Genomic DNA, 25,923 nt, shown 5'->3' on the forward strand with positions numbered 1-25,923 from the left:
CCAGCTTGCCCATTATCAAGCTTCGCTTCCACAATCCTTTTCAACCTGTATCTCATAAATCTTACCAGCAACACTGAGTAGGGAAATATCTCTTTAATTCTCACATTCAGTTTTATTTCCCTTTTTGTATATAGGTAATATGAAAGCTCTACTCCAATCATCTGGAATTCATCCCTGGAATCTGTCCAGGCCTTCTTAATTATGCAGTGCAGCCACTGAAAGACATTTTATACCTCCATACCTAAGCATTTCTGGTCGAATATCATCTACTCCTGTTGCCTTTCAACATTTCAGGCATTTGATGGCTTTTTCTAATCCAAGTATGGATATGTATTCCTGATATCATGCTTTTTGAGTGTTTTTACCACTGTGCTGTCACTGCTTATTTCATTTAGCAATTACATCAAGGATATCTTTTTCTCCAGTTTTCAAATCACCTTTATCATCTCTAGTTCCTTTTATAGCACTCTTCCTATTCTTCCATTTCTGAGCTTTTTTAACAGCCCACAGAATATTTTACCACCTCTCTGATTTTTATTTTCTATGTTCTTACCAGTCTTCCCATGACTTTTGTTTAGCTTGTTTTACATAGTGTTTAGCTTTCTTACATTTGTCTCTGTATTCTCTGAGAGCACAAGCTGACTTATTTGGCAGAACTTTTGATATGCTTTCTTCTTTTCCTTCACTGCCTCTTTAACTTCCTGTGTCCACCATGGAGTTCTGATTTTTCTATCCTTGCAGATAACCTCACCACATGCCTCTCTGGCTGAATCAATCAGGGTTTTCTTCAAGGCTTGCCACTGAATCTCCAAGGTTTGGTTTCTGTTCTCAAACGCTTTCATTTTTCCTTCAATAATCTTTGTGTATGTCTACAGTTCACATCAGAGAACATCTCAACTTTTATTCGCTTTAAAACTTACATGTTATTCTTTTGAATATGAAATTCAATTTTATCCTGCTCAAGACTAAATAGGGATCGCTTCCAAATTCAAATCCTCTGTACACTCTGGTGTCCTGCACCAGGGAGAAAACATCACTATCAACAATAACATAGTCAATGAGACTTTTCTTATTCCTTGCCTCTTCTCTCCATGTGAATTTGTGCACATTTTTATGTTGGAACATGGTGTTAGTAATAAACAGTCCAGAGCAGAAATCCAACAGGTATTTGCCATTATTATTAGCTTTGCTCTTTTCTCCAAATTTTCCTAAAATATTTTTCTATGTCTGACAATCATTCCCTACTTTGCTATTTAGATCCCCAACATGCATCAACTTTTCATTTTTTATTGTGTCAGTTGCTTTCTCTAAAGCCTCAAAAAAGTCCTCCGCTTCCAGCTTAGTAGAACTTTCTGGACTGTAAGCACAAATAGTCTCATTGTCTAGTTCAACATTCTGATGTTTGCCCACATCACTCTACTTGATATTGCCTGCCATTCAAAACGATTAGCCTCATATTTAGCATTAAATACTATAGCTACTCCTTCTTTTTCCTGATTTTTATTATTGAATACAACATTTTGTATTTATTGTTTAGAAAGATCACCAGTTTTAGCATTTTTTTTTTTTTTGTTTCATTCACCTCTATTATATCGATCTGGGACTTATCCAATTCTTCTACTAGTTCCATTTCGTTGCCATTCAGGCTTCTTATGTTGATAGTAGTGATCTTTAAACTCTGGTGAGGTTGAGTTGGAGTGTGTTTCAGGATTTGTTCCAGTAGCTGACTTTTTGCTGTTTGCCCTGGTTCCCTGGTGAAAACAACAGAGGCCTTGTTTAACTGGGCGAAGCCCCAGCCAGCATGAAACCATGTTATGTTGTACCATCATTTTACTTGTGGTGTAAGCCAATAAGAATACAATTTGATTGCTAAATCTCAAACTGCTAGCCCATCCTGGTTCGTTGAGTATCCAGGTAGATACTGAACAGGGTGCACCACGAGAAGGTGAGAATTGGACATTATGTCACAAGTCCTGGTTGGTTCCCCACATTCCTTTAAATGCTGTGGAGGTTTCCTCTCAGTTTTACAGCTTTGACGCCCTATATCTGTACACAGCAGCAGTAAAAGAGGTTGTCTTTTAGCATTCAGCATTTGATATGATAGCACTCATCTCGCAAAGTAGGAAAATAACTTCCTTTTTCTTGAAATTAACGTTCCCTTCAAATTTTAACTCTTTGTCTACTATTTTCAATAAAGTGTCTAGTTTCATTGATTAGGTGGACCAGATTCTCATGAATAGAGTTTTCGGCCTACAGTGCCCTCTATACAAACTGCAAACCTAGCACTTGGAAATATTGCCCGATATTTATTGTTGGCTACATATGTAACCAGTTGGTTCAAAGTCAGCATGCACATATTTTATGTAATCTATGTCCTTTATCACTCTTCTAAACTTAACATCATTAACAAATCACTCTCTAGAGACTAGACCAGGGGTCAGCAACCTGCGGCTCTTTGAATGAATAATTGCGGCTCTTTTCATTATTAAACGATCTATCTAAACATAGAAGTAAAAAGAAATATTTTGTAGGTCAAATGACCCCTAACCATATGTCGATACTCAAAAAACGTCAGTTTACAGTGGACGTGATTAGCCAGGCAAATCGCTACAAATTAAATTAATTTGTAGCGAATGGCAATTGCTATGGTAGCGCTACGATCGAGCAGTTGGCTCGGACACATTTATGACGTCACGCTAGGCTAGCACATGTAGCGCTATGGTAGCGCTTGCCTGTCTGAATGTGCCCATTGTCTTCGCATATAGTGCAGGTGTAGTATGTAAATTTGCTCAATTTGTTAAAATAAGTAAAGGTTTTGTAGTGGACGTTGCCGTGCTTTTATTTACTGGCGATTGTGTTAGGTAATGTGAATATTGTAACATTCAATTAAATATTAACAAAAAAATATTGTTATAGTATTTAAAATGTCAGCAAAGAAGAGAAAGATAGAACAAGAAAATCGGGAGTTTAAAAGTGAATGGACCAAAACCTATGCATTTGTAGCAAATACAGCAGGATTTCCAACGTGTTTAATATGCCATGAAAAGCTTTCAAATAATAAAAAATCAAATATAAAGACATTTTTTTAAATAAACACGATACATTTGACAAAACATATTCACGGGGAGATGAAAGAAAAAAGGCAGTAGAAGAGTTGCAACACAAAGTAAATCTAACTAAATGTTCATTTTCCAAATGGATAAAAGAATCAAGAAATACAACTATTGCTAGTTTTGTGGCCGTTCAAGAAGTTGTTAAACAAGGAAAACTTTTACGGACAGCGAATATGTAAAAGAATGTTTTATTAAAATGTCCAAGTATCTTTTCTGCGATTTTAAAAACGAAGCAGAAATAATTACAAAATAAAAGATATGCCATTATCTGCTAAGATTGTAAGGGACAGAACTATACGAATGGCAGAAGATATAACAAATCAGCAGGTTACAGATCTAAATTCAACACTAGAATTCTCCATTGCCTGTGACGAATCATGTGATGTGGATGACATTGCACAGATTATACTTATTTGTAGATACATAAACTCTCAAGGACCTCAGGAAGAATTACTCGATATACTACCACTTACAGGACAAACTCGTGGAGAAGACATTGAATCTGCTGTTACCACTTGCTTGAAAAGTAAGGGTATTAATATTAACAAAATAATATCTATTTCGACCGATGGGGCACCGAGCATGAAAGGTACAAAAAAGGTTTTGTTTCTTTATTAAAAAACAAATTTTGCATGACGTGTTTTCCTTTCACTGCATAATCCATCAAGAGATACTTTGTACACAACTTTTCCAAAAGAGATAACAGTAATGATGGATTTGGTTGTAGAAATTGTTAACAAAATAATGGCAATACCACTACATCATCGGAAATTTTGTTAACTTCTTAAAGAAATAAATTGTGAATATTCCGATCTTCTTTTGCATAACAGAATAAGATGGCTTTCCAGAGGTACAGTGTTGATGCGATTTGCCACCTGCCTTGGAGAGGTTAAGTTATTTCTAAGACAAAAGGATCTTGAATATGCACAGTTAAAAGATACTCATTGGTTACAAAAATTCTACTTTATGGTGGATATGACTTCCCATTTAAATGCACTAAATAAGAAACTTACAGGAAAAGGGAAATACAGCAGTTTTGCTTTCAGAAGAAGTGATTTCGTTTGAACAAAAATTATATTTGTTTGCGACAGACTTAGAAAAAGGCACATTATTACATTTTCCTACGTTGAAGAAATATCAACAAGAACAAGCTGATAATTCCATAAATTTAACCTTTTTCAAAGAAATTGTGGTAAACATGCAATCTGAATTTAATGGGAGATTTGAGAAGTTTAGAAAGAACAAGGCAACTATGTCATTTTTATTGCGACCACTTGAAATTAATCCTGCCGAATTAAATTTTTCACCTTTTGCTGGAATTGATGAGGCTGCATTTCAACTTGAGTTAGAGGACCTGAAAACCAAGGATTTGTGGAATTCAAAATTTAGAAATCTTACAGCTGACCTGGAGGAGTTGGAAAGACAAAAATCTACCCTTGCAATACAACACAAATGGTCTGAAATAGAAGATCTTAAAAAGCAAGATCAGATTGTATTTGACATGTGGAATTGTTTACCGGACACTTACATTCAGTTAAAAACATACGCATTTGGACTTCTATCGATTTTCGGATCGACATATTTGTGTGAGCAAATATTTTTTAATATGAATTTTATTAAAAGTAAGTTGAGAAACCAACTAAACAATGGGAGTCTTTCGTCATGTTTGAAAATGAAAATTACGGCGTATTCACCACATATTGAGAAACTATCTGAAGAAGTTCAACAGCAAAAGTCGCACTAAGAAGATATTTTAAATTAAAAAAATTAAAGAAATAGGCAAGTTATTGGATTTTATACATATGATTTTGTAAGGAGAAGGGAATCTTTGTTTTATTATTTTATATTTTAAAATAGCATATAATTTCATGTGACATTTCACCCCTGTGTTTTACAAGCATGATAACGTGTTACTGTAAAAAAAAAAAAAAACGTGCAGCTCCGTAATTTTTTTTTAACAGATATAATTTTAAAAATGGCTCTTCACTCCAAAAAGGTTGCTGATCCCTGGTCTAGACCTTCCCCAATACTATTAATATACAAGTAAAACAAAACACTGCACAAGTACAGTCAATTTCTTCATCATCTAAATAATTGCTAGCTAACTGACTCAGTGTGGATCCACAGTGTGGATTCCCCCCCCCCCCAAACACAATAAATGAAATGAAATGAAATAAATGAAATTCATTCATTACGTTTCATTCCATATCATTTCATATTTCCATGCACATTTATTGGTTCCATATCTTTCATATATTTCATACAATTTTTGGTGCAATTTCAAACTGAGTACTATATACTGAAATCATTCTTCCCAAGTTATCCAGATAGGTTCAAATTTGTATTAGAAATTCTAATACATTTAAACTTCATCAATTAATGATAACTACCCAATAAAATATTAATACATAGCGTACTGCTGGTAGTTACAAGGAAACTACATTCTATTTTAAAACAAATCTAGCACAACACTTCTCTATCTACTAGTAGATTTTATTATTTTTTCCTAGTAATTTAATTGGTGCACTTAATGGGAGAAATAGTGGGAGGCAAGAGTGTGTGTGTGTGTGTGTGTGTGTGTGTGTGTGTGCATGCCACACGCATGCTTGGAGCGCAAGGAATATGCTAATCCAAGATTAGCATACTCCTTGTGTGTGTGTGTGTGTGTGTGTGTGTACGCACACACACACACACACACACACACACATATCAATGTGCTGAAATTACAAAAATGAATACTAAGCAGCAGTTACCAAATAATATGAATATCCCACCGGCATCCACTTTCACAAATCAAATACTATAACTCACCTTGCCACTGATCGTTCTACCTAAGAAAATTTAATGATCTGAAGTAGTACAAAGTCATATCTTGATCAAATGTTTAACACCTGCAGTAAGGGCCAATGGAAACGTGTGATATATGTTGCCAACATATTAAGATGTTTTATACCAACTGTACATACAGCAGTAATTATTAGAAAAAACAGAATAGATTTTTGACATGAACCATATAATTAAATTTTTAGCATTTTATCAAAAATTTAAAATTTAACCTTGCCTCAAGTTTGATATGTGCCTGCTTACAAATGGCAATGTGACTTCCAAGATTAGCATACTCCTTATGTCTTTGAAGAAAGGAATTTCGACACTTCAATACTTCTCTTAACCACTTGAGGATCTCAGTGTAATTCATGATCTGATGCTGAATTAATTTCTGCGATATAGAAAATAACACTTGCGAACTGAAAATAAAATTTAAATTATGGATGAACAGAATTTCCTTACAGTAATGTCTTGTAAAATAAATTGGTATAAATCCTTCTTATAATAAGTCTCGAATGAAACATAAGACATTTGAGTAATGCTAAAATAATTGAATTAATGCAGGTTTTATCCTAAATCATTTCAGTGATCCACAAGATAAATGCAATTGATTTCTTTCAAATACACATGCATGAGCATACCAGGCAAGTGAGTTTAACCATTCCCGAATATAACTTAAGAAAATATTCATTTACTGCTAACTTCTTTGAATGAAAATGTTATATAAGTTAAATCCTAATAGATTTGTCATATATTATTGTGTAAACAGTCACTAAAACAAACACTGTCACAATCAAATAATACAATAAGAAACTGAGAAGAAAACTGTTGCTCCAGAACACTGTCCAGGAGCAGGTATGCTCTTCTCAGCAGAATCAATTATACAATGGGAAATTCTAATAGTCACATTAGCAAATATTTAATCACAATATTATTTAAGTTAAATTCTCATAGGTTTCTTATATATTATTACGTAGACAGTCATTATAACAAACACTTTTACAATCAAATAACACAATAAGAGCCTGAAACAAAATACTGCTGCTGCTGCTCAAGAACAAGGTCCAGGAGTAGGTATGTTCTTCTCAGCAGTATCAATTTTGCAATTAATGTGAAATTCAAATAGTCACATTAGCAATATATTTAATATAATCCAAAAAGAATTACAAACCATTTTAAATACTTTCAAAAGTAATGGTATAATCATAATAAATGAATAAAAAAAAAAAAACTTATTTTTATTTTAAGTATTAACAACAAGCAAATTTCTTCTTCTTTAGCCTCTTCCATCCACTGATGGATACAGGTCTATCCTTAACGTTCCAGTTTTGTATTTAGCAAATGTCCACCATCTCATGTCAATCCTTTCCAAATCAATCCTCCACCTTGCCTCTTATCTGGCAATCTATTAATATAGTCAATCCATCTCTTTATATGCCTTACAATACTTCACAATATCTTCTACTCCAATAATCTCCAATTATAGTAATTCTTATCTCATACCTATTTTTTTGTCATTATTATTATATGACTCATCGAGGGAGGGTACCTTCTCTACAATTCTGTCTCCACCACTCATCTACAACTACACCAATGCCATCTACCGCTGTCCACCGCCACTAGCATTTCCACAGACAATCACAAACATCCATGCCCACGACGGGATTCGAACCCGCAGCCTTTTGGCTGGAGAGCGAATACGCTAACCACTTAGCCAGCTAGGCTGGCCAAGTGGTTATGTGGGAGCATTCTTCTCTCCAAAGCTCTTTGAGCCACATGTGACCTGTCTTCCTTTTTTTTTTTTTAAGCTGCTGCCCATATCTCACTTCCGCAGATAAATAATGGAATAATGTACATATTAAATAGTTTTGTTTTAGGCATATTGGTAAATCTCCTAACAGATAATAATTATACAGCCAAAATGTTTGTTTCCTTGTGTGATTCTTCTACTTATTTCTTTATGTTTTTCCTTAAACTAACAAACTGACCAAGATAAATATAGTCCTCCACAATTTCAATAGAATGGTCTGTTAATTTTAGTTTGGATTAATCTGAAATCATCATCAGTTTGGTTTTGTTACATTGATCTTTAAACCATTTATTTCTGCTTTTTCTCTCAAGGTCATCTAGCATTTCTTGAGCTTCTTTATATTTTGCTAAGAGAACAATGTCATTTTCAAACTGCAAGTGATTGAGATTTTTTCCATTAATGCTAATTCAATATTTTTCTCATTAATCTTTCTTTTTAAAGACTTCTTCCAACATAGCAGAAAACAATTTGGGTGATACAAGATCTCCTTGACTTACTCCTCTCCCAGTACCAAATTCCTTTCCCTGATGTTCTAATTTTATACTAGCTGTTACATTCTAATATACAGTTTTTAATAATCTGATATACTTTGCTCAGATAGCTTGTTGTTTTCAACTACTCATTATTCCTGACTAATATAAAGAATCAGAGGCTTTTTCATATCAAATGGTGAATGACTCAAGCGAGGCCAAAAATGAAAAAATATATACTGCCACTATCCAGAACTTCCACACCAAAAGCAACAACACATTAAAAGGAGACATCACCAAGATCATGAAAAAATTTAGTTTCGACTGCACCAAAATCACAGATGCCACTGCTGCAGACTTATGAACAAAAATAAGGAATGGACAACTTTTCCCTGACTGGTGAAAGTAACAGTGACACACTGACAAGAGCTTCGAAACTAATCATGGTGAACAGTCTCAAAGTCAGTTTTCCAAAATCAGGAGCCCAACTGACCTTACCATTACCCAGCACGAACAAGGCAAACAACTGGAAGAAAAACGACAAAGTGACAATGTAACATGATACGCTGCCATTCTGCCATTTTGTTGCTGATGATAGATAAAGAATTACAATGTAACATGATGTGTTACAATGAGAATTACAATGTAACATAATACATAGACTAAAAAAGAGGAATTCTAGTGAGGAAATGGAACGGTGTCAACAGCCATAATCACATAAATAATGTGTATGTTTATCACATAAATAATGTGTATGGCCTTCAGTCAAAACAAACTACACAGGGATTTTCAGATCTACTTTACAAATATATGTGGTCTCTGCTCCAACCTCAACAGTGAGCACTTCTTCCAGTCTGCAAATCCCCACCTGCTTTTTCTGACAGAAACCCAAATTTCAGACTCTCCAAGCACTATTTCCCAAATACGCTCTTTGACTACTTTTGGCTCAAGGGCAGCATCTAGAGAGCATTCACTTAGAATCTCCTGATCAGGATCTACTTTGGCTGAAAATCTCTCTGCTCCCCACTGTGTTAAATTCATATGCTGTCTATGTCACTCTTCCAATGCAGCCAACCACTCACAACTCTTTGACTTTCTCACTTTGAAAGTCAATCTCCTTCAATCCAAGTTTCCCAGCAGTCAGATTATCTTCCTCCGTGATTTCAATGTACACAATATCAACTGGCTTACCAACTACACAGACCATGCAGGTGGATGTGATGAGATATTTGCCACTGCAAATAACCTTATGCAAATTGATCACTTGTCCACCAGAGCACCAGTTAATCCCACTTCCGAGGAAATTTGTACTTCCTTATGAGGCACAAATTCTATGTGCTCGAGATACAAGCATTTTATAATATGCACTTTTGAGAAAGATGGTGTGCTGTTGAAATAAGAATATAGTGACTCATAAAAATTGGTTTATGGTTAAAAAAGGGCAAGCATTCACACAAGTAAAAGGGTAATTTTCTAGTTGAAGAAAATGCCAACTAGACCTACTGAGTAATAGATGATTTTTACTGCCCATGAAAATGCCACAGCTTTGCTTAGTATGGGCCTGAGTGATTGCCACATCTGATTCCTAGAGCAAGGATTCCAGTTTGTATCCCAATCTTCCAACATCACATAAGTGACACCCATTAAGGACATGCCAAACATCTAACCCCCTTTGCCCATCTGTGAGAGTACAGCAGCAGAGGAGGATATCTGCCAGGTAGTGCACAGAATCAATCAAGATGATAACACATTTAGGAGGCTTGCTAGATAATCTAAATGCCAAGGTGTGCCTGGAAGGAGGCTCTGTAATGTTACGTGAAAGGCACTGATTAGTTGTTGGTGGTTTATTGGCACCAAGACAGCAAAGGTCATACTGAAACAAACCAAAGGTTACAGTACTCAAAGTAATAATAAATAGTAATAAGGAGATAATGGAAGTTTTTTCACTTGGCTATGTTACCAATTATATATTTGATTTATTCCTTTATCCAAGTGTAAGTAAACAAAGTTTGCACCTGAAGTATTTTCAGGACTGGGGCACTCGTGGTAAAGGTAGAGTAAGTTCTGATCACTTGTCTTAGCATCTCTCATAATGCAAAGCACATCTCCTTGCAGACATGTATAATGCTATGCATTAAGGGAAGGGCCACTACGCAGACCGGTTTCGACCTTTATTGACTGCATTACATCCACCTTAGTATCACCACCTCTGGGTCTGGCTCCCACTGATGACACCTCAATAAAGGTCGAAACCGGTCTGGGTAGTGGCCCTTCATTTGATGCATAGCATTATACAGGTCCACAAGGAGATGTTCTTTGCATTATGGGAGATACCACGCATTGCCTCAGTTCTGAAAATACTTCAGGCACAAACTTTGTTTGCTTACACTTGGATAAAGGATTAAACCAAATATATAATTGGTAATAAGGAGATAAATTAGTAAAAACGTTTTATGTACAAAAAGCAAATTTTAAAAAAGTATGCAATGTGATATCTGCACATAAACAGAATTTATAATCCTGGCTATATAAATTTATTATTATGTGACAACTCCAAGGAGTCCAAAGACTCATCTAGGTAGGGCACCTACTCTACAATTCACCATCTCCACAACTCAACCAACTACAACGAACGGCATCATCTACACCAATGCCATCTACTGCCCACTACCACTAGTATTTTCAGAGACAGACACCCATGCCCACAGCAGGATTCAAACCCACAGCCTTTTGGCTGGAGAGCGAATATGCTAACCACTCGGCCAACCAGGCTGACAGTTCGATTATTTAACAGTTGGTTTATTTAACAGTTTATTTAACTTCAATTCATAAGACAAGAATAATAAGGAAATAATATTTATTTAGTGATATTTTGTTGGTGTTATAACCAGCATCTTCAAAGCACAAAAGATCATTTGCTACAATACACGAACAGCAACTATTAACAGTAGACTAGTTTAAAACTGTAATGGACAACACAAGGAACTAAAATTCTAACTGGTGCCATCTATTGCAGGATAAAGAGAAAGTGTTAACAAGTATTAACATGATCTTAAAATAACTAACTCCCAGATTTATGGTAAATTGATACTTGTTGAGGTTTGGGGAATGGTTTAAAGCTGCTGCTGATTCCAAAAACAGTCTCTCCAACTTATGACCCTTTGTGTAGCACTTTTGTTTTTTTTCCCATTTGATCCTGTGTGAAAGGGTATCCAAGGCATGGTCAGCTAGTCTCGACTTGCCATAATGATGGTGCTCAATGTATTTCTTATGTTTTCTGATGCAGATATCAACAGATCTTCCTCTTTGTCCATAATAAGCCACATCATAAGTACAGGGAACTTCATATACCTGGATGTGAATAAGGAGAGAGAGCTTGTCCTTAGGGCATGTCCCATACATTCAGGGCATGTCTGAAAAGACATGCCCTGAATGTATGGGATGGTAACAGTCTTGCTGTGGTTTCATGTATTCCAAAAACATGAAAAACAATTTACCAACACATTTGATCTCATCCTGAGACTATTTAAATAGCTGTTGGCTATTTAAATTCCAACACCCTATATCCTCATACTGAGTGTTTAGGTTTCAGCTAACACAATGCAATTTTAACCAACCTCAAGTTAGAGATAACAGAATGTTAATTTTTATCTTAAAAAACATAAATATGCCATTAAAAAAAAATTGATATTACAGTAAGATGTGCATACCTGACATCCCAAAATGTGTTAATTGGAGACTCTGGATTCCACATTTCAATATTATCAGGCTGATGAAGAATTAACAGTGCTTCCATAGCTTCCTGGGCAACATCAGACATTGATGGTTGATGAACAAGTGAAACTAAACCATTTATTAGTTCCAAAGTGCTGCTTTGAATCTCATGGCCAGCTTTACCCTGATTCTATATAGTGGAGAAAAAAAAATATCCTTAACATTTCTTTTCATCGAGAAAGTTCCATTATTCTATAATAATACAGCAGAGCATCTAAAATGCAAAACATTTTAAGCAAAATAAAGAGACATCCAAAAGGAATATGTTCTACTTCTTCAGGAAAATCCCACCTAATCTGTGAATACTTCTATAGATGAGTTAAGAGATTTTCATGTAATATAAAAAATGAAGTAAAAGACCATTAGATTTCAGTTACAGAGATTATTAAATACTCCAATAGTGAGGTCATCCTTCTTAGGGACTTCAATGTCCACAACTCATACTAGCTTAGATTCTCCAATTTCACCAATCAAGCAAGCAGGGATGCTGAGGTGTTTGCATCAGCAGTGACCTATCTCAGATCATCAATCTTCCTACCAGAATACCTAACAACCCCCCTCCAATTTACCAACACACATGACCTCATCCTGAGATGCTTCCCTTTCACGTATACTGTGGTTGTTGGTTCACCTCTTGGTAATTCGGACCACAACCTCACATAAGTCTCTTTAACCACAGAACAACCTTCATCCACCAGTTCACAGGCTCATGTCCTTTGGCACTATGAAGGTGCCAACTGGAAGGACCTCCTTGACTTCTATTCCTCCTTCATATGGTCTGATCCAAACACCTGCTCAGACCGAATAACAGAAATCATCCTCACAGGATGAAGGTTTTCATCCTTTATTCCACTCCAAATTCTCAGCCATCCAAAGCCTTGGTTTTCAAAAAAGTGTGCCAATGCTGTAAAAGAAAACACCTCTGCTTACCATGAATGGTTCAAGACCAAAACTCTAGCTGCCCACTCTGCACCTCACAACAGTTGCAAAAGAATCATCACCAAGTCCAAGTCAGAGACTTTGAAAGGGCTAAATGCTGCAAAATCACCCCTTGCCTAAATGGCAGTCGCTCTTTCTGGTCCCTTGCCAAGATCATTGGGCGCAACTACTGTCCATCCAGGTTTCCACCACTCTCGCATCCTGATGGTACTGTAGTTACCTCACCAAAACATGAGGCCAGCTTACTATCATCACTCATCTCTTCCGATTCTTGCATTGATGACCCGGGCAAAGTTTTCTCCACACCAACAACCACTCTCTCTCTCATCATCTCTCCCATCGTCTGCTGACAAAGAAATCTGAAGAATCCTTAATAACCTGAACACAAACAAGGCATCTGGTCCTGATGGTATCCCAACTACTCTGTTAAAAAATGGTGCTCCAGAACTAACACCTATCCTGTATTGCCTCTTCAATCTATCCTATTCAACTGGCATCTACCCTGCAACATGAAAACAGGTCCACATCCAGCCAATCCCAAAGAAAGGTGATAAAAGTCAACCAATGACCTACCCATCCAATTGTTCTTTCTAAAGTTATGGAGAAAGTCATCGACAACCAACTTGAACCACCTAGAGAGATAACTACTAATCAGTGACCAGCAGTATGTATTCTGTCACTTTCGATCTACAGCTGAATCTTGCTTTCACCACCCACCTCTGGACTCAGGCCATAGAGAAATTTAAAGAAACTCATGTGGTTATCCTCAACATTTCAAAGCCATTTGATCAGGCTTGGCACAAGAGCCTATTTAGCAAACTGCCATCCTGTGACATGCCTTCCACGCTGCGCAACTGGATCGCCAACTTTCTCACTCGTCACTTACTACATGTCATGGTAGATTGTTTACTCTCCTCAAATTTCCCCACCAACGCTGGAGTATCCCAGGGTTCTGTTCTTTCATCCACTCTCTTTCTCTTGTATATAAATGACCTCTCACAGACTTTCAATCTATACATAGCTTTGCTGATGATGGTCACTCCATTCCTCCTTTTCATTTGACAAACCTTGTACTGCTCTAGCATTAGAATCCTCAAGACCTACCATGACCATGGACCTGAACTCAGATCTACTAGCTATAGCCCAATGGGGCAAGGATAATCTTCTAAACTTCAATGCCACCAAAACTCATTCTGTCTGATCTCTTGCAAGAAAAAGCTCACATCCCCCCCCCCCGTACCTTCCATAATACTGAGATATCCAAACACAATCAGATTTCTCTTCTTGGACTGACCTGCACCTCCAATCTTTCCTGGTACAACCACATTTCAACTATAGCTTCTGCAGCCACAAAAAACTTGGTGTACTTTTTTGCACAAGACTTTCACTACTTCACATCTTCACAGCCACTAACTCTATACAAAGTCCAAATCTGCCCAGCCATGGAATATTGCTCCTATATTTTGGGTGGTGCACCAAAATTCCCTCTAAGATTGCTTGATTCTATCCAAAAGAGGGCAATCCAGCTAGTTAATAATTCCTTTCTTCACAAACCCACTTCAATTGCTCTCACAGATGTTCAGTTTCTGCCTTGAGCATCTTTTACAGATACTTTCATGGAGAGTGCTCTGCTGAATTGGCCACTATTATTCCTCCACTCTCCTCCAAACTCATTAAAACAAGAGTCACTTCTAACCATTACCCTTTTACAGTCCTTGAAAACTCAATCTTGAAACACTCAATGAACCAATTTCACTGCCTCCTCTTTCATTCCATCTACTTCTGTTCCTTTGGAACAGTCTCCCCCACTCTGCCTTCCCCAAAGATTACAACCCTCAGCTGTTTGAGCAAAATGTTAACAGACTCCTCCTCCTCCTTTCTATTCCTGTTGCTCACACATGACACTGATGTGCTATAGGTCTTGTGGACTTTCATGTGTGGATCAGATTTATATAGAAATTTAAAAAACATCAAAATATCCATTTTTCTTAAGCTTTAATAAACTTTTAGAAGTTTCTATAAGGCAGTGTGAGTGTGTGTGCATGCATGCATGTGTCAAACTTCACAAATTTTTTTGTGACCCATCACTTGTATACATGTGATGAATTAAATAAGTAAATATGCATATTTTTTGGTTCAAAAAAGTAAAATTAATAAAATAACAGACATACTAACATAATGACATACCAATATAACACTTTATAATTTATACAAGACTAGTAATTTATTTTACTTTTCCCCCCAAGGACCAACATCAAGCAATGAAAAACACTTTGAGAAATAGTTCTGTGTAAGTAATGTTCACTCAGTACTACAACATATCACAATATTGTAAAGTGCATTCTACATCAGATCATGTCATTTAAAATAGAGCAATAATGAAATAATTCATGAATTACTATGATGTAATCCACAGTATCATGCTTAATAATTAAACTTAACACACTAACAACTTTTGTATATATTGCCTTAACTCAGTATTGTGCTAACTGTCTCAAAGTTCGGTAATAAAAGACCAGAAATTAAGTTTTCAAGATAAGTAATCAATGATCTCAGTGTGCTCTGCTTGTGGACACAAGTCAACAATCAGAGTACAGTGAGACACACCTAGTTGGTACAGTTTATATCAGGATCATCTTTTAATTATACAGTTCTATAAGCTGAGAACAATGAACCAATAAGCTTGTGTTCACAACTCAAATCTGGCTTCTCCTTCTCTAATCCACTGATCACACTATAAATATTGATGAATTTGCTGTCAACTAATGATCTAACAAACTATTTACTACACAATTCTCAACATATTATTATTAATTATTAACATATTTTCTAAAACCTTCCTTCCAAATATAGGGAAGCTTGTCAATTCTCCACTTGGTAACTCATCCAAATCTCCATTTCATTGAATGGTCTCTACCCAGCCATTCTCAGTCTCTGTCCTTTGTCAATGATACAAGAGTGAGTGAACTCCATCATTTTTAATTATATCCATGGTCTGATAGCTGCTTTCATTCTTCTGAGCTGAACACCACCTCTGCCCAAATATCAAAATGACCCATTCTGCAATAAGGATCTTTATCCCTGCCACTATAAAATACAAACAGAACCCAAGTTTGGTTCACAAACAAGTGATGTAAAGTGATTGAATATAAAATTTAGCACATCTCAAGTGGGTCATCAAACATCCCATCTTCTTTACCTTTAACCTGCACATCACCACAACATTGGATGTAGAAAAATCAATAAATCCAAATTTGTGTAAGGGCAGAGCTGTTCCCAATCCAAAAGTTATTGGAAGCAACTTCCTTCCAAAAACATCCCCTTTTACATGCTTATGGTTCTATCATAACTTCATCCAAACATAAGGCTGACCTCCTTGTTGAACTCTTGTTATACAGCTAAAATAAATTATCTCCTGCTAGCTTTGTATGTTCTTTTATCTGAAAGAAAGACATAAAATATGCTTAACAGTTTGAAGATTTTTTTTTCTTTGTAAAAAATAATACCCCTCTCCCATCCAATGTGCTCAAAATTAGTATTTCAGTAGTAAAGCTCATTATATATTAAGTGTACAAATTACCATACTCATCCTGGCAATTCAATCCAGGAGCATAGAAATGAGACTATATTCAGCCCATTCCACGAAAAAAAAGATTAAAGTGAGCCATAGAACTATTTACCACTGTCCTCACACTAATTCTCCTTCAAATAATGGATGAAGTCATCAACAGTCAATGATTTTGTCAATTATTTTAAAGAATTAGTGTAAGTGTTTGTGACATTTCTGACATGTGATCAGAGGATCACCACCAAGCTATAATTCCATGGCTTATCTTCTGACCTCTGCAACTGGGTCATTAGAATCTTCTCTGAGATCATTAACTATGTATCATGGTGAATGCTTTTATCTCATCAGATTTACCCATCAATGCCGGAAAAATATGGAATTTTTACCACTTTCATAATGTATCCATAAACTTAACTTATAATTTTATTATCAGTTTATTCAGCAATAAAAAGGTAAATATGTATAAAAGAGCTCTACAAATATGCATACAAAATAATCATGGAGATAAAGTATATTAAATGAATCAAGCTAAATTGCTCCATTAATGTACCGTACCAATTTTAAAATGCCTTTAGTGCATAAGTGATCCTCAAAAAGAATTTTTGCTTATGCATTGCATAAATTGCTTTCCTAGCCTTCCTTTTCTTTTATTTCCATTAGCTAATTTGCAGAGCGCAATGAACATGTGTGTGTGTGTGTGTGTGTGTGATTGAAAAAGTATCTCCTTTTTATCTTTCATAAAGATAAAAGGAGATACTTTTTCAATCTGCTGAAATTTCCTCATTTGTTTATTTAATTATGAGTGTGTGTGTGTGTAATTAGGAATTTCTTGACCATTTTGATCCCTTACTAAGCCAGGGCTTAAAAAATTTTGTGCTGGCTCACAAGTTACCCTGGGTGTATTCTTATCATATCATGCTCATCTAACATGTTATAGTCACATGTGTAAACCCAGATAGAGTCAATTTATAAGCTTTTGTTTGTTGATGCCATGGCTAAATTTTGCCTTGTGTAACTATCAGTGTTAAAAAAAAATGTCAGCTACTTATGTATTAGGGTGTTTATCAGTCTGTGAAGAAAAAAAATTCATGAATTTATAAGTTACACAATACCATTTATTATTTAAGTATAAAGAGCTAATAAGCTTCATTTTGGCAATGAAAACATTACTTAAATTAACATTACTTAAATTAGGCTTAATTTAAGTAATGTTTTCATTGCCAAAATGAAGCTTATTAGCTCTTTATACTTAAGTAACTTAATGGTTGCACCTGTTTGGAAAACTCGTTCGCAGAGTACATAAGTTCTTTTCGCTATACACTTTGGTATTAGGTCTAGCTACTCACTGATGAAGCCTCAAAAAAGGCTGAAACCGGTCTGGGTAGCGACCTCCCTCCATAATGTAATAACAGCATACATTTCCAAGGAAATGTGTTTTTACATTATGGAAAATACCTAGAATAGCAATCTGAACTTCCTCCACCTTTGCAACGAGTTGCCTGGTATTGTACTACGTACTAGGATCACTTGCATTGGCTAACGCTAGTGTCGCCGATACTTTATAGTTTACTATATTCGACAAGAAACTCTCTGATTCCGATCTTTGAGTTTCTTATTTGGTTTTAAAACTATGCGGGATTTAATATCCACTTAATTTAAGTAACCATTTATTATTATTAGTAGTATTTTACCACTGATACTATTTTCTCTTCTTACACTTGTACATCTTGAATCACTTTTATTGCAAAAAATGAAATTTCTTCCTCTGCCACAGTTAAACAAACAATGAAAACATTTAAATGTTATAAAAATACTATAAATTAAAATCTTAAGGTTTATATATATTATTATACACATATCACCATGGAGTCAGAAGACTGATTCTGATAGACTCCAAAATGAATAGACAATATCAGTGATGTTATGTTACAAGGTGAAAACTCAGAATCAATATTTTGAGAAAATAAAGTTTTATTATCTGGTCAAAAATTCTATCACTGGGTAAGAAATAAGCTAATTACTGCTATCTGCTGCACTACTATTTTAAGCATATTGCAATTAATTGTTTACTTCATGGCTACAACTCTGAGTACTCTCTAAAGATAAAATGATGCATGCACACCTTATCCTTGAATTGGTCATATTCCATTACAATAAAATCAATGATAATCGACAAAATAAAAGCATTTCCTGATAGATGCAATAACAGGTAAACACACACAAAAAAGAAAGAAAAAATAAGACATAATAAATGAAAGAGTCAGTATTACGTAAATAAAACTGGGAATTAAATTGTAACACTTCTTCTGATCCCTCCACCCCCTTATTTGAGTACATTTTGCAAGCTCTAACTAGCTATCATGGTGCATTTTAGAATCTTTCTGTTATTTGTATATTATGCTGTTCCAATACTGTACTGAAGATAGCTCTGACACACAGGCAACAATTTTACCAATTATTTAACATACGTTTTCCATTCTTTTATTTTTAATAGCATGATTACTGATGTTATTCCAATTTTAAAATATATTTAACATGTTTTTCATGAGTTAGCCAGTTTCATGTGGGGGTGAATGGTCCCCCCCCTCTTCCTGGTAATGTGGGTTTTTCATCCCTCAAAACAGGCAAACTTGCCCCATTAACACATACTGCTCAATGGACATCCCACCCCCACGCACAAGGTGCACTGTGCAATGTAACGAGTCACATTTAAAGCCAGTATAAATTGGAGGAATATGATGCTCCCAAGTCAGTGCAACTGTGTCTGAGTGAAATGACTGCAAGAAGGAAACAGTTTGAAAGAGGCATTGTGATAGGATGCCATGTTGCAGGCCTATCCGTTTGGCAAATTGCTGACAAATTGGGCCATCCCAGGTCAACAATTAGTGATACCATACTGAGATGGGAAATTTTCCTCATGGGCTCACTTTAGTGAGTATGGGCATGGCACACCCGAGGTACCTGATGCTGGACCATGCCTTACTTCATGTAATATACATCTGTTATATTATCTGTAGACTAGTCCTCTACCCTTCTTTCTTTGCTTCTTGCTCCTTACCCCAATACTATTAGAGTATTCGAGGGCTAGTGGTGAATCTTTCCTATCTTGCTATGTCATTTTCGCCTATTGTAGCCACCGAAGGTGGCAAGCCAGTCCGAATAGGTGCCGGTCCCAAGCCTGGATAAATGGCAAAGGTTGACGTCAGGAAGGGTATCTGGTCATAAAACTTCACTGCCAGCTCTAGATATGATTAAATGAGTTGAAAAGAAAGTGATAGAAGGGCTAGGGAGTACCCCTTAAGTGACACGCAGCCACATCACTCTAGAGCTGCGAGAAGTGGACGAGGGCTACCGCATCAAGGGTGGGTGCAATTAAAGAAGCGAGCCCAGCAAGTGGAGAGAACATTGCGAGTGGGAACGTTGAATGTTGGAAGCATGACTGGAAGTGGAAGAGAGGTAGCAGACATGATGAAGAAGATGAAGTTGGACATTTTATGTGTGCAGGAGACAAGGTGGAAGGGGGAAAACGCAAAGGAACTGGGAGATGGATATAAACTGTTCTACTCTGGAGCGAATAACGAGGGAAGAAAATGGTGTAGGAATCGTGGCGTGTGGCAGAATGAAGGGCAAAGTACTAGAAGTGGGCAGAAGGAACAACAGGATCATGCGAATGAAATTGGATCTTGGAGAAGAGCTGGTGGTCGTATCATGTGTATATGCCCCGCAAGTTGGCTGTACAGCAGAGGAGAAAGATGAGTTCTGGAACGTGTCAGATGAAGAAATAAGGGAACTGGAAGAAAACGAGATGGTGATTGTCGGAGGAGACTTGAACGGACACACACGGATACAGAATAGAGACTGTGAAAGGGTGCATGGTGACCACAGAGTGGGAATGATGAACCAGGAAGGAGAGAGGGTTCTGGACTTTGCAGTAGCATTTGATCTGGCAATTGTGAACTCATTTTTCTACAAGAGGGAAGAACATTTGATAACATTTAGGAGTGGTAACAACACTTCACAAATTGACTACATTTTGACTAGAAGAAAACATCTTAAGTTTGGGACAAATTGTGAAGTAATTCCAACAGATCAAGTGGCACAGCAACACCGACTGCTGTGTGCAGACTTTGAAATAAAGTCGAAGATAAGGAAGTTGGAAGCCATGGGAGGAAGAAAATTAAGTGGTTTTGCTTAAAAGAAGAAAGTGTGAGGAAACCGTTTTAGGGAGAAGGTGTTAGAGAGGATTTTGGATGGACTAGAAAGTGTACAAGACTGGTGGAGACATAATTCAAAACTAATTCTAAGCTGTGCAATTGAGGTGCTTCGTGAAACATCCAGAAAGATTAGAGAGCAGAAGGAGGGTTGGTTGTGGAATAATAATGTCCAAGAAGCAGTGACGGCTAAGAGGAAGGCAAAGCAGAAATGAGACAAGTCAAGAGTGAAAGAGGACAGAGAGGAATAGAGAGAGAGGAAAAGCGAGAAGCCAAGAGAGTTCTTGCACAGGTGAAGGCCATGGCATATCAAGACCTTTATGATCAATTAGAAACAAAGGAAAGACAAAGGAAAATTTATCGATTGGCAAAATGTAGAAATAAGGCATCAAAGGACATCGTACATGTGAAGCAGATCAAAGACTCTGGAGGAAGGGTATTAAGGAGGGATGTGGATATAAGAAACAGATGGAGAATATACTTTGAAGGGCTTTTGAATGAAGAAAATGCAAGGACTCACAGAGAAGATGGGGAGCCTTATGAGGGGATGGTGCAGAACATTAGTAGAGTGGAAGTGAAGGAAGCCATTAAGAAGATGAAGAATGGAAAATCGGTCGGCCCTAACAGGATCCCAGTGGGGGGATGGAAAGCACTGGGGGAAGAGGGAATTGACCTGCTGTGGGACCTGTTAATAAAAGTTTTTCAATAGAAAAATATACCCAAGGAATGGACGGAAAGTACTCTTGTCCCTATCTACAAGAGTAAAGGAGATGCACAAGACTAAGAATTACAGAGGAATAAAAATTTGATGTCCCACACAATGAAAATCCTAGAGAGTTCTTGATGGAAGACTGAGGAAGGAGGTGGAGATTGCAAAGATGCAATTTGGCTACATGCCTGGTCAATCGACGACAGATGCTATCTTTCAGTTACGACAGACAATGGAAAAGTTTAGAGAGAAGCAACGGGAACTACATTTGGTATTTATTGATCTGGAGAAAGCATATGATAGAGTGCCAAGGCAAGAAGACTGGAGGTGTCTGAGGAAGAAGAAGAGAAATATGTCAGGTTGGTGCAGGAGATGTACAGAAATGTGAAGAGAAGAGTTCAAACCTACCTGAGAGAGACAAAGTTTTCCAGTAACAGTTGGCTTGCTTCAAGGATCGGCATTAAGTCCATTCCTGTTTAATATTGTGATGGAGGAGGTGAGAGAAGACGTGCCTTGGACTATATTGTAAGCAGATGCCATTGTGCTGTGTGCAGAATCAAGAGAAGTGGCAGCTAAACTGGAAAATTGGAGGAAAGTACTGGAAGATAGAGGTATGAGACCGAGCAGAAGTAAGGCAGAGTATATGTGTTGCAAAGTGGATGGCAGCCAGGAGACAGATCTGGAGCTAGGAAATATCATCAGGAAGGTCAGAGACTTTAGATACTTAGGTTCAACAATGAAAGAAGATGGTGAAGCTGAGAAGGAAGTGGGATGCAGGATACAAGCAGGATGGAGGAACTGGAGAGAGAGAGAGAGCTGGAATGCTATGTGATAAGAGGATGCCAATCAATCTAAAAGGCAAAATCTACAGGACAGTAGTGAGACCAGCTATGACGTATGCTATGGAAACTGTGGCCCTGAGGAAAAATAACATCAGCAGGATAGAGGTAGCGGAGATGAGAATGCTTAGGCGGATGTGCAGTGTGACCAGAAAGGATCATCTGAGAAATGACTATGTAAGGGAAATGGTGAAAGTTATGACCTTAAGAGCAAAGATACAGGAGGCAAGGTTGAGATGGTTTAGCCATGTGATGAGGAGGGAGGAAGAGTATGTGGGAAGAAAGGTCATGCAGATGGATGTGCAGGGGAAGAGGAAGTGCGGATGGCCAAAGAAGAGATGGAGGGAGATGGTGGAGGAGGACTTGAGGGTGGCTACAGCCCAAGACAGGAAGTTGTGGAGGAGACTACCACAAACAGCGACCCTACTTTAGTGGGAAAAGCTGCAGAAGAAGATACTGAGATGGGAAACACAAAACGTCAATTGCAAGCAAGTGCTACCCATAATGGATGACCCACCAAACTCGCCGAACATGACCTAATGGTGATACAAAAGATAATATGCAGAAACTGACATTCGTCAAGCAACAAGTTGAATGCAAAGATCCAGGCATCAACTGGAACATGAATCTGCACAAAAACATTCAGAATCAGGGCTCACAAAATGAGTTTTCATGGTAAGACAGCAAATGCAAGTCTCACATTACTCAAACCAACATGGAGCATCATCTACAATGTGCAAAAGAGTATGTACAGTGGGATATGGAAACTCTGAAAGCTGTTATAGAACAACAGATCACACTATGCCCTCTACCAAGCAGATGGACAGGTGTGGGTGTGGCAGATGCCCAGTGAATGTCTCTAACCAGAGTGCATAACACCCAACTGTGGAATTCAGAGGTGGCAGTGTAATGGTATGGTCCTGTTTTTCCTGGTTTTGACTCAGACTTCTGTTTGTGATGCCATGAACAGTGAACTCTGAGAGGTATCTGAACATTCTGGACAATACAATGCTTCTTACTTTGTGGTGTTTCTACAGAACTGACATTGTCTTTTTCATTGCCATTTCTGCTTTAAGATATTTTAGTATACAATTTGGTCAGCTAAGTCCCAAATTGCAACCCCATTCTCCTTTGTTCAGTACCCAGAGGATAACTACTAACAACATGCATCACTTGAAGGTGAAGAGTGGATCAGAAACATAGTCTTTAAGGAATGTGGAGAACTGACCTATGTGGAAGTCTCTTCCCATGTTAAGTAATCTTCCCAAAATGTTAAAACAATATTTCACATAAAAATAACTATTTTGATGAAATGTGGGCGATTTTTTTTTTCAAATGTTTATGCAATAAACAACTTTGTTGAAGAACTGGTAATTTAAAAAACTGCTTGTTCAGTGAATTGCCTTTCAAAGAACCACCATCAGCTGAACCGTTTTAACTGATTTTTCACAAAACCACTATAAAGTTCTGCCAGTGAATTCATGGAAAATTACTGAAAATGTCTGATCTAGATAAAACATTTCAAGCAGTTTTTTTTATGGTAGTCTGATCAGCTCCTTGCCCCCAAGCAATTTGCAATTGTCCTGGATTCAGTGTTACTGCAGACACTCCTCAAAAGGTATATGCATCTTTGCTTTTCCAGATTTCATACTGGATTGCTTCTGTGCAGGTTACAAATAATATGAACTGGAGTGCAGATTTCTTTTGACTGTTATGTCACATATATATGACTCGTTATGTTCAAGGTAAAACCCATTACATTACATATGCTATGAGGCTTGGTATGGTGGAGTGTCAATAGAATATATGTCAAGATTTACCTTAATCTCTTTTTGCTGCTATACATTCAGAGAACCACCATGATTTTAGGTAAAATGGAAACTGTAACGTGATTTTTGAAACTGCTGCTCTTTTGAGAACTTACTATGTCGTTATACCATTGCTTCTCTAATGGGTTTTTTAATAGCTGACCATAGCAGTATTAAATTCCACACATTGAGAAAATGTATATTTATATAATAATATTTTTTCCAAGGTAGCTGAAAGGTAGATCAGTTGTGATGAAATACTAGAGAAAGAAAACTGATTGCTTCAGTTATGTTTTCCTCTATGGCACATAAAAAGTTGAATGAGAGAAAGATGACATTATTATAGAATATATAACATTGGGTATGTGAAAGATGGTATTGTTATTTGGCATTATTTAAGAGAGAAGCTACTTTTGAACAAAACTATTATGTCTAATAAAGTCACCACAGAAGTAAAGTTGCATTGTGAATTATCAGACAGTCAAAATCAAGTCAGAGAATAGTGTTAAGTAAATGAAATGCACTGTAAGAGCAATTCTGTGTGTATTTTTGTGTGCATGCATGCATGGTTGAGATGGAAGTGACTATGGCCACAGAGTGGATAATCCCACAAAGAGGGAAAACTCCTTCATGAAAAAACCAGTCTCTCCCTTCTGTCCTTATAACACTAAAATGCTGCAAAGTTGGGATTCTCATCGATTTTTAAGATACATGGTAATGCGTTGATAAGGTTTAAGAGAATTTCCAATAATAATATCAAAACACTAGTTTTGTAGATTTATTAGATCTCCCTGAATTAGAGGATTTACCCTTATCCACCCTTCAACCTTGGTACCACTTCTGGGTCTGGCTCCCATTGATGAGACCTCAATAAAAGTCGAAACCAGTCTGCAAGGATATGTGCATTGCATTATGGGATACTAAGGCAATTGATGTGAAGTCATTAGCCTCTATATACAAGTAGCCCAGTCATGAAGTGTTATCCAAGTGTAAGCAAACTTTGTTTGCACACTTGGATAAAGAATGAAACCAAAAATATAGCGTCTTGGTATCTTTAATTTAAAGAAGCAAACTACATTACAACGTGATATGCTAAAGTCACAGTAATTTGGCCAATCGTGAAAACTACTGGCCTGACTTCTGATTTAAAAAAAAAAACTTACATCAAAGCTAGAGTCCTATCATTATTATTACCCATTTAGTTACAAATCATTAAGAGATATAAGCTAGAGAGCAACATGCTCTCACATAAAACAAAGCAGCATAGATGGTGGTCAATAAGAATTGAATAGGATAGATGACTTAGAGTCCTAAAGCAATAGGGTTTGCTGGAAAACTTAAAGAACATAAATGGGCTTAATGTGTGCAATCCAAATTCTTGGGATTTTTATGCCACTATCATCATTGTTCAGATTAGGAAGGTTGATTAAAAATTCACAGGCTTACTTGAATTTGCATTCATACCAAGTTTTTGTATGATGCATACAGATACCTTTTCAATCAATTTGGTGTAGGATGATAAGAACTTGATTTGAGAAGACTGCTTTATCAAAATTGTTAAATTTAATGTGTCCATGCATAATTTTTATCCATAATAAAAGAAAACAAGTTTTTTTTTTTTTTTTTATGGATAACAACTGCGCATCCAGTTTCACCAATATAAGTTAAGTTACAGGTACAATGGATATGGTATTCCACAGGGTGGGCTGGGGGGAAGGGGAGGATCCTTAGAGGAGTTGAATATGTTTTTTTAATTTTATAAGTGGTTTAAAAATAGCATTAAGATTGTAATGGTGTAGAATTCTATTTATTTTATCTGATAACCCTTTAATGCAGAGTTTCCCAGATTTTTCCTA

General features: G+C 36.7%; 1 protein-coding gene across 1 annotated transcript in view; it reads right to left on the reverse strand.

Annotated features, from left to right (window-relative positions):
• The window catches only part of Nf1 (neurofibromin 1), a 1,119,557-nt gene that overhangs the window by 808,013 nt on the left and 285,621 nt on the right, over positions 1-25,923 (reverse strand). The window contains exons 15-16 of the mRNA XM_090400295.1: positions 11,930-12,123; positions 6,175-6,358 (exon numbers count right to left, since the gene is read on the reverse strand). Of these exons, the coding sequence (XP_090256421.1) occupies positions 6,175-6,358; positions 11,930-12,123 (378 nt within the window). The remainder of the gene's footprint in view (positions 1-6,174; positions 6,359-11,929; positions 12,124-25,923) is intronic.

This window comes from Typopeltis vanoorti, chromosome 11 (assembly GCF_054136105.1).
Source record: "Typopeltis vanoorti isolate ZY-2024b chromosome 11, IOZ_Tvanoo_1.0, whole genome shotgun sequence".
NCBI lineage: Eukaryota > Metazoa > Arthropoda > Arachnida > Uropygi > Thelyphonidae > Typopeltis > Typopeltis vanoorti.